Source organism: Amblyomma maculatum, chromosome 1 (assembly GCF_055883805.1).
Source record: "Amblyomma maculatum isolate TAMU_Amacu chromosome 1, ASM5588380v1, whole genome shotgun sequence".
NCBI lineage: Eukaryota > Metazoa > Arthropoda > Arachnida > Ixodida > Ixodidae > Amblyomma > Amblyomma maculatum.
The window spans coordinates 224,004,245-224,020,565 of record NC_139344.1 but is presented as its reverse complement, the minus strand read 5'-3'; the positions used below and the strand labels follow the sequence as shown (position 1 = coordinate 224,020,565).

At 42.3% G+C, this 16,321-nt stretch overlaps 1 protein-coding gene across 1 annotated transcript; it reads right to left on the bottom strand.

Moving 5' to 3' along the window:
• Positions 1–572: 572 nt before the first annotated feature.
• Positions 573–11,999, bottom strand: LOC146205736 (peptidase M20 domain-containing protein 2-like). Its single transcript, XM_084590394.1, has 6 exons — positions 11,683–11,999; positions 11,382–11,530; positions 10,214–10,363; positions 7,115–7,256; positions 2,099–2,341; positions 573–1,081 (listed from the first exon to the last, which is right to left on the bottom strand). Exons 1-6 carry the CDS (start codon positions 11,897–11,899, stop codon positions 783–785), a joined length of 1,200 nt encoding a protein of 399 aa, XP_084446520.1. The 5' UTR covers positions 11,900–11,999; the 3' UTR covers positions 573–782.
• Between the last annotated feature and the right edge of the window lie 4,322 nt (positions 12,000–16,321).

Below are 16,321 nucleotides of genomic sequence, written 5' to 3'. Positions count from 1 at the left end.
GTTGGTTATGGACTTCTATAATAACAGTGCAAAGACTGCAGGTCCTCTTGTGTCCTCCTTTGTGCAGTCTTTGCGCTGCTAATATAGGAATTCATGCTTAGTTGTGACCTTGTCTCAGGGCTGCATTATTTTGAAAGAAAGAAGTAGCACATTAATTGAAATCGAAAACTATCTTGGAGCTTGCTATAGCATATTTCACATGGCAGGATGAGTACTAAGAACAAGGACGCTTTCCCTTTCATCATCACCATCTTGAACTCTGAAAAGGCCAATCTTTCACACAATGCCTCAACGCAAATTTTATCCTCTGGCATAGCAGCCATGGTGCACAGTGAAGGAGCACTGATATGCAAACAAGAGTGCACAGTGCATGCACACGAGCTCTATATAGTGGTGAGCCATCATTAAACCAAACATTGCACGGCAGTCAAGGTATGTTGCAGTTGAACACAAATGTCTTTTTTAATTATGCCTGGTTCCTCAGATCAAGAAAACGTACATCACTGTTAGTGCATCAAGCTCAATGAGCCTGAAAGTGCTCAGCCAGCAGCAAATTATAACAAAGACAGGTAGCCAGTAACAATCCATCCACTTTAATCAACCATTCTTCTGCATGGAATTAGCAATACAAAATCACTTCTTTTGATAAAGTGCACTTCTTCATGTCTGCACTTTGTACAGACTCAGTAATGATCAAAGGCACCTTGTAGCAACATCGGGTTTAGTTAACCACTTATTTTGCATAGTGTGGCTTTAGTCACGAGTGATTTTCACAAGGGCAATCATCTACCACATGATTGTTCCATGTCTGCAGTGAATACTGCCTTTGCTTTCGGTACAAGCATATCTGGGTTTAGAAAAATGTCAACACAAGCTAGGGCCATAGCTTTTGCAGCAATTAATGTTGGCTCCTGAGCACTTGGGTGGCCTGCAGCATCAGTAAACTCCTTTGTATGGTTTGGTCCGGCTGTGTCAATGCGGTAAATAGGGTGAATGCTGGGCACTGTGTGGCATACATCCCCCATGTCAGATGAAGCCACAAAAAGACTGGCCTTGGGGTTGTCATCATCAAACTCAACACCTGCCAAAGGAACACAAAACGTAGGTAACAGCAGCTGGGATAAACACACAACCAAAATTGGTGGCATCCTGTTAGTGCTGCACAACACCACCCCGAATAGCTTGCACAGTTCTTCACAAGGTTTTATTCCTATTACTAGTACAGCTCATTACCTTTAGCCTTACAGCACTGGCTACTCATTATCTCCTTTGGGCACTGTGTCCACACGTGCAGACAGGACCTAAGCACTCAAATCACGCTTATCTATGGAAGCTCTGGAATGACTCTCGTGTCAATCTTCGTTTGCTTGTTTTGCAAGCATAAAGGCCTTAATGTGCCTAAAATATATTGATTTGTTTACATAATGTTGTGCAAGAGGAACTACTCTAAAGTGGCACAATTGAGAGCTTGAAAATAGTGTTCAATTATGACATGGATATATGGAAAAGGTCTGAATTTTTTTATGTGCAATTCAGGCATGCTCCTAACAAAAATATTGACTTATTGAATTTTTCCCTCCCATTGGACCAGAATTTGCACCTTAATGAGTTACGTACACTGCCTTGCTTAGTAGCCACTGCCACTAGTCTGCGATGGCATTATACAGCTGTAACAGGGACCTTTAAATTGCCACACAAGTTTGTTTACAGCCAAGGAAATGTCAGGCTAAATTTGCAAACTCACCATATGAACAACTTGCAGCAGCTAAGCCCCTCAGGAAGGCCAGTATTCTGGACAAGTTTACGATGTATATGTTGCTTACTGGACCACCTTTTATTGTTTATGGAGAATGGCTTCAGCAATATCTCTTATCATTTCTAAGCCAAAAATGTGGCCACCTAAGGCAAGGCTCACTTACGTACAAGGTTACAAAATTTTGTGCAACTCAAAACATTCTAAAACAATAACTTATCTGCAGCTTGACGTACTGCAACTGTGACTGCAGCAAGTCAGAACGCATGTCTTTTTATTTGATTTTGCATTAGATAGATGATGAGATAGCTCGTGTGCAAGTAAACCACATGCTGCAAAACTTACCAAGTGCCTCAGCATGCTTCTTGTACAGCTGTGCAATAACAGAGTTAGTAACAACAGGCTTGAAGCTGAAGGACCGTGTAATTTCCATGGAGCAACCTGTAGCATCAGCACCAGCGGAAATGCAGGACATAACCTTCTTTCGCAGATCTTCCATCATCGCCACAGTGGGGGCACGGTACAAGATGTCCATGGCTGAACGGTCTGGGATAATGTTAACTGCTGCACCCCCATTAGTAAATATTGCTGCAAGCAAAAACAAATACCAATAATGAGCTTTATTTTTGTTGTTACACAACCAGCACCTGCATGTGGTTAAGTCAAGAAATGAGTACAATTCTGTAGCCTCGTCTTTGGCACCAAGACTTGCTGTCGTCAAACTGAAACCTGCTTCCCAGCACAAGTTGCCCACAGGGGCAGTACAAAAGGGAGTGTGGCAAGTAAATTTTTTTGACAGGGATGACATCTAATGTCAACTTTAGCTGCCTAGTTACAGTCTGAAGGAAGTCTAAGGGACAGCTGCCACCTCTTGCCCTACCTTGACACCATCACATGTTGCAAAAAAACTATTTTTTTTTTAGCGTCGCAGCAGGTGCTAAAAGGCATGAAAATTAACGGTTTCTGGTTGAGAACTGGTTTAAAAAAAAGCAAAAGCGAAAAGAAAGCTGGAAACTCAGTATGCTCCAATTTTCGTCCCACTGCCTGGGAATGGTTGTCGAGACTGTGTTTCCAACTAACAGTCAAATACAGCTCAAGAAAACATCAAATGCCCCTCAGAGGCATTCAAGTGTCCACCGACAACATGTTTCATCCCCTTAGATTTGGCAACGTGACATCACAGAGGGTGCAAATAAAAGGGGGTTAACCACACTGTCATGGCAACAGGTCAAAGCCACTGGCTGGAGAGCTTCCTTTTTAACTTATTTAATTAATACAGTACATACATCTGAGAGGTATCTCTCACATCATTCTTGAGCGGTACCCAACTATAGGAATAAGCCTAGCAGCTCGAGAGATAAGAACGATAATATATTAGCAAAACATTTAATAATAATTAGCACATTGCATTAACATATTAGCAGTTCATGCCCCAAGTTGATGGAGGTATCAGGTGCATTTTGTTAACCTTAGAGGTGGAAATTACAAAGGAAAAATTAGAAGATGTGAGCACAGAGCACACGGGCCTAAGAAAACATGAAAGCTCACAATCTGCCTTGTCATCATACATGCCCCACTCATGTCAAGAATGCAGTTCCGCACCAGTTCATGAAAGAGCACAAATTCTGCATTAACAAAGGAATGAAATTACAAGTGGAATGGCAGAGGTAGTCGGAAAAAAAAAAAAAGATATGCAAAGATGTGTGCGTATTAGTATGCCATCTATTGTTGTGCCTGACTTTGAAACGGCATATATGACAAAGTGAAAATCATGAGACCACTTAAGGCTCCTTAAGAAAGAATGGGATAACATTCCAGTTTTCAGTTTCTTTGTCTGTTTGCATCATCAGTCTCATTGCTGCATTCGTCGGCACCTCACCTGACACCAATTGGTGGCTGAGGTAGGACCTCAAATCTTTTTAGTGGGCCAAAGGGCCATTTTCAACTTGAACTCTGTGGGTGGTGCTTTGATTGGTCTTTCTTGTTCACGTGACCTATATGATATCACTGTCTCAAAAATCAGGAAATTTTGTTCCTGCCAGCGGCAGGGTTCCAGTGTGACGGGAACTTTAATGCTGTTACGTTAATAATTTCAATTTCTTCCACCTCTTCCAACAGGTAGTATGTCTTAATATTGCTACAATTTTAACACTTCCATAATGAGCATGTGTAGATGCCTCCTTATTGTCTCTTTTCATATCGTTCTTGTGGCCCTATTTAATCGGAGTACTATGCAGCTTGAATTAATATGAACTTCCCAATTTGCTATCTTCCACAGAAATGAGAATAGTGAAGAGACCCTGTTACCTGCTAAACCTCAATTCACCAAAAATGCAACTTGTCAGATACCTGTGGTTATACATAAATCATCTCCCCTAATTTCGATGCTTTTATTTATAGGGCTTAACGTCACAAACAGACACTGGCTACGAAGGGTGCCATAGTGGAGGGACCCAATAAATTTGACCAACTGGGTTTTTTTAATATGCACCGATGTCGCATAGTACATAGGCACCTTGCATTTTGCTTCCATCAAAACATAGCTGCTGCCGCCGTAGTTAGACCCTGCATCCTTTGGATAGGCGGCTGAACGCCTTAACCATTTAGCCACCATGACAGGCTCCACTAATTGTGATGGACATTGAGAACTAATGTCGGAAATTTTTCGAACCAAAACTGGAAAAGGGGCAGGCATTACCCAGACCCGAAAGTGACATAGAACAGGGCACAATCGGACCCTCGGGCACTGTAGCTGTAGCTTTTTGGCAGCTTTCTACTGCTTGTGAAAACCTCAAGGAGTGAGCACTTATTCTATTCGGTATTCTGAGGGACGCAAATGCCAACCTAATGAATTTACATCAGTGCAAACAAACACCAACCGCCAACATATGCTGTAATTTGCTAGCCCTATGGTGTCTGCGCTTCAGATGCACATGCAACACGCGTGTTGTTGCATGCAGTGAGTGTCCATGCTCTCAGCAGCTGCACAGCGGCAGAAATTATAAAAACTTCACTGCTGTAACAAACCTAGGACCTCCAAGTGACATTTCAGTCTCCAGCTTCTTAATGCAAGCCACCCGAAATCCATTCACTAACAATGGGCCAGGCTTGGGGACAACTCTCAAGTGCCCATTTTCTACACGATATCCAGTAAGCTGCCAAACACCTTGCCACGCCATCAGGTGCACGCGTCATCTGCTACACACATTTTAAAATGCTTGTAACACCAAAGCTGCTTTCCTAACAAGCATAAAACCTCGTTACAATTAGGTTTAGAACTCACCGATCACATTAACAGTCATTGCAGCTAGAAAATTTCGTACAGTAGGCCTTTAAACATAATCTGTCAACCTCTCAGCAACTGATCAAACATCCAAGGTGCTACAAAACTGAAGTTCAACATTTCTGACAGTTTAAATTTTACGTGGGCTTTTTTTTTCAGCCAAGAAAGACTGCAAACTTTGTTTTGTTAATTGTGTTTTTCTTGCAGGGATAAACCTAGGTAACATACCAGAATGGAGGGCTCTGGAATAATTTGGCAAATTAAATGTGCGACAAAATCTTGGCACAAGGACACTGTTTTACATAATGACTACTTTAAATCCCAGTGGTCCGAACTAAGACCAATGAACTCGTCTTCAGAGAGGAAACATCGCAGCCACTGAGCCATATCAGCAGGTAGCGTCCAAGATTTACTATGCGATTACACATCTACATGCTTCGATTGCAGCAGTTTCAAATGGCCGTTGAGAGAATGGTCAACCTGAACTATGGTGAAGGGCTGCACATTTATTATTTACTTTTTTTTCCCCCACCTTGTGGGCACTAGCCAGGCCACCACCTGAGAGCCAAATGTCGGCCTCTGTAGTAAATCATAGTGCAGTACCCACACCAGGCTCATTTCCACTACTGCAGCCTTTGATCCCCTGTGATGATGTTTTAGAGCGAGAGCCCTATTCAATGCAAAACTCGAGCACTGGTGGACTGCATCCATTTGACCTTCAGCTCTGCCTCAATGCAAACCTTCGAGTCAAGCCATAGCAACACGTGTTATATCGTTGTGCAGTTTATGTTGAGTGTAACAGGAACACAAGCGTTATATCGTTGTATAGCTTATGTCAAGCATAATTTAGCTGTACTATGTGACACGATTAACTACTGTTAATTAGGTAATAATTAGTAAAAATATAACTTAATGCATATTACTAGATAGCTTGTCAAGTATAGGTGCATTAGACTAATTGTAATCTTTAATGAATTACAACAGAATAGTTAACTGTGGTTAAAAATTAAACTTATGCTCCAATGATGAGTTGTACATATTTCTGAAAAGGTATTGAGTAGAATCCAAAAAAGTGTTAAACCATGCAAACCCATGTAAAACTGAGCTACTGTCGTCTTCTCTACTCAACCATGGTTAAACACCAGCCAATTTCTTTAATTCTTGCCCTTCGTGAAACCAACCTGCACAAGTTAAGTGATAGCAAAAATGAATTTTAAAGGAAGTCAATCATACTACTCTGTCAGACGACATTACACCTGCAGTGAAGATTAAAGTTGCAGAAAGTATATGTACATTTCAATGTAGGACACGCAGCAAAAGCACTGTTGTCAGCATAAAGTGCCTTCAACTTTGCATACTAAGGCTGAAGGACCAGAAGGTACAAAAATGTGACAGAAATTAACTTTTAGCTAAGTACCTACGCACAGCAGTGGGTTTTCAATTAACGAGTTAAATTTGCAATCCCTTGCCACACTGATAATAAAGACAGTAAAACTTCATGAGTGCAAAAAATTCAACTAACGAGTGGTAAGTTCCAGATTAATTTTCACTCCCTGGTGTTCTTTGATATGGACCACAATTCAGTTCATCAGTTCTTCACTTTGCCTCCAGAAGTAAACCAACGAACTCATTCATAGTAGGAAATTACCACGGCCAGACACGATAGCTGGATTGTGCTTTTTTTTTTAATGAAGTTTCAGCCTGCTAATGTGCGATGCCAAGGTCATGCATAACCATTCACTGTCTGTTAAACTGTACACATTTAAGAAGAAAAAATGGCAAACTGGACCAATATAATCAAAACTTCATTTGTTCATGAGGTTTCATCGGACCGATCCCTTGGCCAAAGTTATTTAATTATTAGAAACTTAGCTTCATCCATCTGAAATAATGAAACTGGCACTAAGATACACCACTGTGAACAATAGCCAGCCCCATTCGAGTAAAACTCTCTGGTATTTCTTAAATTTCAAGGGTTACAAAAAGTAGTGCATACACATGAAAATCAGCTTTGATCACACAGGTCAAAAGATCCTTCACCTTGAGCAAGGTACTTTAAAAAAAATTGAACGGCCTACCTCCTACACGGCAATGTGGCTTGATGTGCTGCCGAAGATATGAGAGTCCATTGTAACACATTACTGCTGCGTCCAAAGCATTAACCCCGTCCCAAGGGGCACCTGAGGAGTGTGCAGCTTTCCCATGGTACTCTACGCTGATCTACAAGAACAAAAAAAGAAAAAGCATTCTCCATGGTATAATATAAGCAAAAAGTAAACTACCAAAGATGAGCCATGCAATCAGGCTAAGTATTCTTCTCCTGCACTTTGTACATACCTAAATGCTCTAGCGCAATATAATTTTACATTCCTTGGCACTACCAACAAGTACTGCTACAAAAACCAAAGGCATACTTATTTGTGTGGAATCTCCCAGGTCCCATATTATAAAGTTAGCATTGTCTTTTTTTTTTTTCTTTCCTTGTGCACAACTTAGAAATTCAGAAATTTAGAATTGACTTTTCATTAACAGTAACTTATTTGCAATAAGAATTACTCTCAACTCGTTAAACCACTCATTGTTTTTAATACATCTCATCTGGACTAATTTCTTATTTTTTATATGTACAAATACGACATATCAACTTCTTATCCCATACCTTTTCCAAATTGCACAATGTGGACCAGTTACCAAACTGAGCAAAAAGGCGTCATGTAAGACTGGGATAATGTTTATACACCTCTTCAAAGCTATTTCACTCTAAAAACTCATCAATTTCCATCACTTTCTTGTCAATAAATTTTGCCACCAATACTAATGTCTAATTTATTTTCTAGATTTCTTACATCTCGCAAGAACCTTCAAAACACAAAATGGCTCATGATCCCTAGGGTGTTAACTTCTTAATGCTCCAATGATATAGCTGCAAAAAATTTTGGCCGTTCTTATGACACATTGTATGTGCACGTAAAAATTTAATTATCTGTGTTTACATTGAAAAAGTAATGAATAAGATTTCTTGGGGAATATAGATGCTATTTAGGGCAAAAAAGAAAAAGACCAATTTGAAATGAAAATAGCACCAGAAAGGGGTAAAGCTCAACAAACTGAATGTTGACTTTTTATATTTCTTTATGGATTGAGAGTTGTTTCCATAACAGAACTCAATTCATTATTGTAAACAACATATATCCCTCACAAGCTTGTTGTTCCCTTCAGGCATATCAGAAAGGTTGGCTTTAGGGCAATTATCGTTCCTAACAGAAATTAAAAATCTACACAATTGCATTAATTCCAAAATAAGGCTGGCTTTGCAAGTGATTGCATTAATTAACAAACAGGCATTTCTAGTCGAGGCTCATCGATACTTTAGTGGAATTAATAATCTTCCTATTTGGTGCAATGTCTGTCTCATGAGACTAAATATAAACATACAACATATTTTGTGCTTCGCATTAGCTTGCTCATGAAAACCTAAAGTTATATGTCTCAACTATATCTCACCGCTTTGAATTCAAAAAATTAATATTGCATAAATATTTAGGACTTCAAATAACAGGTGAAATTTTATTTACATCACTCACAAAACATATATAGTCTATGAGGTGTAATGACCCCAAGCAACTCCGGCTATGAGAGACACTGTAGTAGACAGCTCTGAATAATTTTGACCACCTCGGTTTCTTTAATGTGCACAGACATTACACAGTACAGCAGTGGCAGTAGTGAAATTTATTAAAGCACCGGACTGCTACAGATTGATCACAGCCTGAACCAATTCACTTTTGAGCTCTTCGTTTCAAAGCCAGCCAGCAATCGGGACCACCTGGCCTCTTTGGTCAGTAACAACATCAGAGTTCCCCCCCCCCCCCCCTTACTCATTTAATGATCTGCTTTGTCTCTTCACATGACCTTTGATTTAGTTTTCATTTGTAGTTTTTGTTGTATATTTATAGCTGCAGTACGACTTTACATTCCCCTTCTGTGATGCCCCATGGGTCATCGCAGTAATGCAATAATAATAAAATGCCCAATTTCTTTTTGCTCTGTAAGCTAAAGCAGAAAATCAAATCTGACCAGGTACATAAGCCCTCAAGCTAAGCCCAATGATAGTGACAGTGGATAAGCCACATGCTGCCATCACATATGGCATTTATAGCACCCTCCAGGCTCTGCAGATTGAGAACGCTCATCCTCACCCTCCCAAACCTCTGGAGTTTCATGGATGCCTGATGTGTTAAACTACACACCCTGACAACACCCCCTGCAGCCCGGGAGTCTGGGGAGAAATGTGCCACAATCAAACAAACAAAATGAAGAATGACATCAAGGTTGTCCGGATAAACGATCGCATTGCTTTTCGTAAAATCTTCAAAGTCTCACTATGAAAGATATGCACTGGTTATACCTAATGAAAAAAAAATATATATAACAAACAGCAATAGCTTTTAGTTTTTATGCTAATATGCACATTTTCAAAGTTCTCAAATATGGGAAATAAAAAGCTGCAGTACTGCAGTGCTCACAAGCTAGTATTTTACTAACAGAACACAACACATGATACAACAAATGAAATGCCATTTGCACTACTCATACTTTGGAATACTTTTCCCTGAGCCATGGATTTAATGCTTCAATTCTAAGCATTTGTGAATGCCATAGTTTCGTCCAAACCGGCTTTTCGGTATGGCATGGTTTGTGGGGTTTTACTTCCCAAAGTGACTCAGGCTATGAGAGACGCTGTAGTGGAGGGCTTTGGAAATCTCGACCACCTGGGGTCCTTCAACATGCACTGACATCACACAGTATGTGAACGTCTTGCTTTCGAGCATACCAATGCCGTACTGATTTGTTTAAGTATTCATTCTTTCCGCATACCATAAATGATTGGAATGCATTGCCAGAGGATGTGCAAAACTGTGGATTTGTTTTATGACGATTTGTTCCCCCCGCTGTAATGCCCTAGTGGCGCTGCGGGTATTGTATGAATAAAGAAATAAAGAAAACTCCATCGAAAAGTGGCCACTGCGGCCAATATTCGATCCTGCACCCTTGGGCACAGAAGTCGAGCACACTAACCACTGCACCAGGCCAAACTGGCTTTTCAGCCAAGAAAACATTTTTGTTTCCTGGGCGATAGCATGGTGCCAAAATATGATTACACTGCGAGTACTCACATGGCCAACACCAATAAACAGTGGAGCCAGTTCATTGCTTCTGCTTGGATGAACCATCATGGCGACATCTATATCTGTGAATGCACCTGCATTGATCAAGTCAATTTTCCCCCCTCCGCTTTCTTCTGCTGGTGTTCCAAGAACTACAACCTGAAACAATCAAGATAAATTTATAGCCAGGCTTGTTTGTGGCGTCTAAAGTAGCACTGCAAACAACGATGTAATGAGCCGCATAACGAAGAGGAAGCAGCATGAAGAGCCCAAACACCAAGCCTCGAGTGACAGATAACTATATTCAGTTGCCAGCTATGTATATAACCAACATATGCTTTTTTATTCCTCAAGAACAACGTATGCTTTTGACAGCAACAGCCAGGGCTTAAAGTCTGCTTCCATTAGGAGGAGCTCTCAAGTGATTCGAGTACTGGTGGAGAGGGAAATAAATAGAAAAAAAGAAGAAATCATTTCGAAAAGTGGTTTTTGATCAGATTATCACACATCTGGAAAAAAGTAATCCCCACAATCATCCAATGTGCTCAAAAGTACCAGACTTAAAACAGTTCATAGTGAAATGAAGTGTCGGCGCTTGTAGCGTATGCATTATTTTTATATACAGAAGAAGAAAAAAAAACATGTTTTCTCCTCCATGTATTCATCTGTACCAGCCTTTGTGTAGTGTGACAGACTTCTTTTCTGCTTGATGATTCTTACTAATACTCCCCGGGAACTTTCAAAACAACAAAAAAAGTTATGCTCCGACTGAAAAGAGAAAGAATGGTTGCCTACTTCACAATCATGCAGTCCGAATGCATTCAAGTGCAGGGTGTTCTCAGATCCCTCTTAAATGCTAGTAGGAAGTCTCAGACCCGCTTGCACCCCGCGACTCCCCTGACTTTAAGCCCTGGCAACCGTAATATAAACTGTGTCTAAGCGAAGGAGAACATGATAAATCGACAAAAGCTGAGCATAAAAATAACTGAGCCATCAGCACACACCTGTTAAACACGTCGAATTTAAGAACAAATCGCTACAACGATAAAGGTAAATTTTAGCTCACATATCCTCGCGGCAAAATGCTAGAAAAGCCTAAACTCTCGAAACTGCCGCCCGACAGAAAAGATATGCACGGGCGACCCCACGAAAGGTGCGCTGTGAGCGCGGGTGGTACCTTGCCCTTCAGCTTCGGATTGGACTGCAACGCTTCTTTCAAGGCCACTCCAGCGGCAAACCCCGCTTCAGCTATTAAGTTGTGCCCGCAGGCGTGTCCGACTACAGGCAGCGCATCGTATTCGCATATGATGCATATCACGGGCCCACCTGTATTGCACGCACACACACACACAGAGGGCAAAAACACGGTTATGCCGGAATGCAATCAATAGCAGTGCTTCGCCTCCGTGGCAGCGACGCACTACCGAAGGATTACTGGCTAATGCCACGAATCTAAGCATCCGCAGAGAGCTACAGACCTGACACGTTGGAATATTCAGCCCTGAAAGCGGTATCCAGGTGGTACTTCCGCTGCACCTGAAAGCCTTCGTCCTCAAGTGCTTGCGACAGATAATCGTGGGCCTTCACTTCACGGTAGTACAACTCGGGATTTTTCCATATTGTTTGGCTCACCAGGTTTAGTTTCTCGCGGTACTTATCTATAGCGCGAATTACGACCTCGGACATATTGGCCATGGCAGCGCAGCGGCACAAATACAAATTCTACAGCCTATCCCGGCACCGCACCAACCGCACTGCTGCTGCTGCTGCTACCGCTGCCGCTCAGGTCAACGCCTCTGCTTTCGCACCCGTCCGCGCCAGTGGTCTGAGCGCCTAGAGACGAAGGCGTGCGTGCGTGCGGTTATCATTATCTATATAGGCATATAATAATAGCAGACTGATAAGAAGTGCCGATGACATTGTAGTCACTGTAGTTTTATCAGACGAGAAAAGAAGAGGTCACGTGAAGAAAGCTGCAGGCGGGGATTTTTCGCAACCCACTCGCACTCTGGTGATCATGGACCCGCGGTGTAGACCACGGTGGTGTAAACATTGTAACGAAATTGCAGTCATATGATACGCATATGGTGTGAACATGCCCTAGCTACAACGAACCAGACATGAACATTATGGAGTGCCGCCAGCCAGATTGAAAATTAAGTCCAAAAAAGTCATCCACATGCACGCTGTTGTTGTGGCTGTAGGAAGAAGGAAATGAAAATGCACGCGCCTGCTACTGGCTCTGTAGCTGAGTCACCTCCGCTGCCTCGTGCAGACAGAAGAGAAAATAGAGAAGAAAGGAAAAAGAAGAGGGAGAGAAAGACGCGCGCCGCAACAACAGCCGTCGTCCACCACCGAAGCAGTGGCGGGTGCAATGACGGTCTACAACAGAAAAAATTTGGTGGCTGGCTAGCCACCGCCGCAAGCGACGTTGACCTACCGTCCCAGCCCCGTAGGGCCAGGAACTGCACCCTTCACCACCTCTGCTCCCTTCCACGTGCAAGCTGAATCCCACTGTTAGAACCCATCAAGGAATATTCAGAGGGAAATGATGAGTCCTGACTGCCGTCATATTCCTCCCCTTTCAGCAGGCAGGAAGCCCTTGGCACGTGCACGCTGAATCCCAAGGGCTTCCTGCCTGCTGAAAGGGGAGGAATATGACCGCGGTCAGGACTCGCCATTTCACTCTGATTCCTTGATGGGTTCTGTTCCATCCATTCTTACAATAGAAAATGTTCAGCCAGAGGTAGTCCCTTGCAGGCATGGAGCTTTGGCATGCTTGTGGGAAAACGCATGTGGGCGAATCACACGCTGGCGAATCTCTGAAAGTCTTGTGACTTTTAAGTCACATGGTCACAAGACTTACGTCATATGACTACGTTTGTTTGTGCAGTGCTGTGGTGCAGTGCCTCCTTGTGTTCTCCAGGAGGCACTGGTTTGTGACGTTTACAAAAGATATGGCCCCTGCGCCTTTGGCCTTTGGTAGCCCTGTTTCTGGTAAAGAGATTGTTGCGACTGTAGGAAGATGGAAAATAAAACGCACGAGCCGCCATCGCTGCTTTGCGCAGACAGCAGAGAAATGAGAGAAGAGGGAAAGAAAGTGCACGTCGTAACAGCCGTCGTCCACCACTGAAGTGGTGGCGGGTGCAAAGATGGCGTGCACAGCAGGTACAAACGGCGGGAACACGGGGCTAGGAGCAGCCACCCCCCAAGACAGTGAACCCTTTGGTAAAGTTCAGTTCACCTTTGGGCGACGTGTGCACCATGCAGAACCACGAAGCGTAGGATGAGTGGAAAGAAATAGCAGTGGCTTGATAAGGGTGAAAGGCTCATTTTCTTCTGCTCATCTTGAGCCAGCATGCTTCGAGCTAGGAGAAGGGGATGTCGGGGGGGAAAGGGGTTCCAGAACAGCAGCAGGCGAGTCCGAAGTGACCGTGAAGGCTGAAGGGCTGCCACGCGCCAGCTCAGGAAGACCTCATTTTTTCTGGCAGTTCTTTGTCCTTTGACATGGTGGTTGTTTTGTTTTTTAATAAGAACTTTACTACCTTCCGAAGCTTCGTTAAAAACAATATCCGAAAAAAAACAACCACATACCAAAAAAATTAAAAACTGCATCGCGCAGATAACAGTGCTGTCCACGATTCTATGGTGTCCACCCAAAAATATACTGCACCTTCCTTTCCTCAAAGCCTAACTTCAAGAAAAAATATGAAAATCTGATCTTGACCTGATTAAATCCAGGCGTCCACCTAAAATCATACTGCACCTTCCCCTAAAATCCGACTTAAACTGAGAGGCAGCCCTGTGTTGTGCAACATCAGTGCACGTTAAAGGTCCCCAGGTAGCCGAAATTACTCCATAGCCCTCCACTATGGGACCTTTTTCTGCTTTCACTTCCCCCTCTTCCTTTCCCTCATGGCGCACTTAGGTGTTCACGAGAAGACTGACATATAGTGGACCAGCTGGCACTACCCAGCCGAAAAAAAAACGACTTCGGCCCTATGTTGGTACAATGTCAACAGACCTGGCCGACCTTGGCACAGGCTAAGTCAATGAGGTTGAGACTGATTATCGGTCTTACACCGGCTGGCTTTTGGATGCTGACATAGGGCCTAGGCCAAATGCCAACCTTGGAGACATTCTATCCAAGCAACACAAACTGAATATAAGATGTCAGTCTGTAACTTTGCCAGGATGTCTGATTGCAAGGCAACCTTATAATCGAGCATTATTACAACATTTGGGAAATGTTGACATGACACTATCCTTATGTTAAATTGACAAGAATTGAACAAGATATAATGCTGCTTTATTTATGTCAGCACTGAGCAAACACACGCACATCCTATGTAAAAAAACTGGTAACCCTCAGAATATTCTACAAGGTTGAAGCAAATATAGTGAATATTTAAGGCAAATGGTTACAAGGGGCAGATGTCTGGCAGTGAACATAATTAACACAAACTTCTCCACGGAGATCAGGTCTGTGTCAAGCTTACAAGAAGCACTGCATGAAAGCAACACTATGAAACAGAAAACACCATTACACTGCACCCACAAATAATAGCAACTAACTTTCAGCAAACTTGCATATCCCTCACGAGGCCCTCATTTCAGACTCAGTGATAGTTCCGTGCACAATCATGATGCTAATAATTTTTATTTAAAAAGTACACTCTGCCATATTTGTGCAAACATTATGCAAACACATTCGCTAAAAACATAAAGCGTGTTGCACAATTAGGCGTGCTGTAGAATGCTTCTCCCAGCTAAACTGCAGAATCTTCGCAGTTCGAATTTTGCACAGAAATGACATTTTGTCATTAGTATTTTTTAATATCAAATTTGTTAGAGGTACTTGCCTGATTCAATCAAAAGAAGTCGGATGCTCGTACCGTATGCGGTGGCGGCAAAGCAAAAGAACCATTGCCCCAACAACAACACCGGTGGCGCCACCTTGTGCAACAACCTTCCGTCGCATCTTGCTTTCTTGAGGTCATCCTCATGAATAAAGGTTTTTGAACTCAACTGAATGACAGAGTTAGGGGAAACAGCACAAGATGTTGCCTCTGGTGTTAGCGTTGGGGTGATGGTTTCTTTTGCTTCGTCGCCGCCACATACGGTAAGAACATCAGACTTCTTTTGATTGCATCAGGCAAGTACCCCTAACGAATTTGACATTAAAAAATACTAACAACAAAATGCCATTTCTGTGCGAAATTTGCACTGCAAGGATTCCGCAGTTTAGCTGGGAGAAGCATTCTACAGCGCACCTCTAATTGTACAACGCGCAGTACATGCTAATTCTCAAGAAGGCACATTCCCGAGGCCTATCCATATGTTGCTTTAATATCCTCTAGTTGTACTGCATGCGCAGGCCGGGTTTAAGGAAAGCAGCAGGATTCAATAGAATATGCACATTACCAGCGCAATATGGTCTGGTCTGTGGGGTTTAATGTCCCAAAGCGACTCGGGCTATAATAGACGGCGTAGTGGAGGGCTCCGGAAATTTCGACCACCTGGGGTTCTTTAACATGCAAAGACATCGCACAGCACATGGGCGCCTCCAGCGAAAAGCAGCTGCCGAGGCCAGGATTCGATCCTGCATCTTTGGGAACAGTAGTCGAGCACTGTAACCACTGCACCACCCAGGCGGTGCAGCAGTGCAATATATTAGCCTTCCAAACTTTTACAAATTTCAGTCCACCTACTCATGTATCACAGAACATTAGGATAATGTCACATATTTGTTACAGTAATATGTTATGTTAAATCTTAATTTTAAAATAGCATATAAAATTTTATACTGACATTACTTGAGCATTAAAACTAACAAAAAGGAACGTGTTTAGAACATTGAAAACGTCACATTAATACAATATTCTAACTTCTAAATTACTCCAAAGTGCTCAATAAAATTTAGTGTTAAGTTTTCAATATAACAAACATTCAAGTTATCCACATTACTGTAGCTATATCTGTACACAACTTCATGAACTGTTTCAATAAATAAGCAATAAACAAGTTTCATACGTATAGGAATAAAAAGCTACAGCACACGGCTTGGCTTTCTAATAGCAGTCTGCGGATATTTGATAATTTGGTAGCGTACTTAAC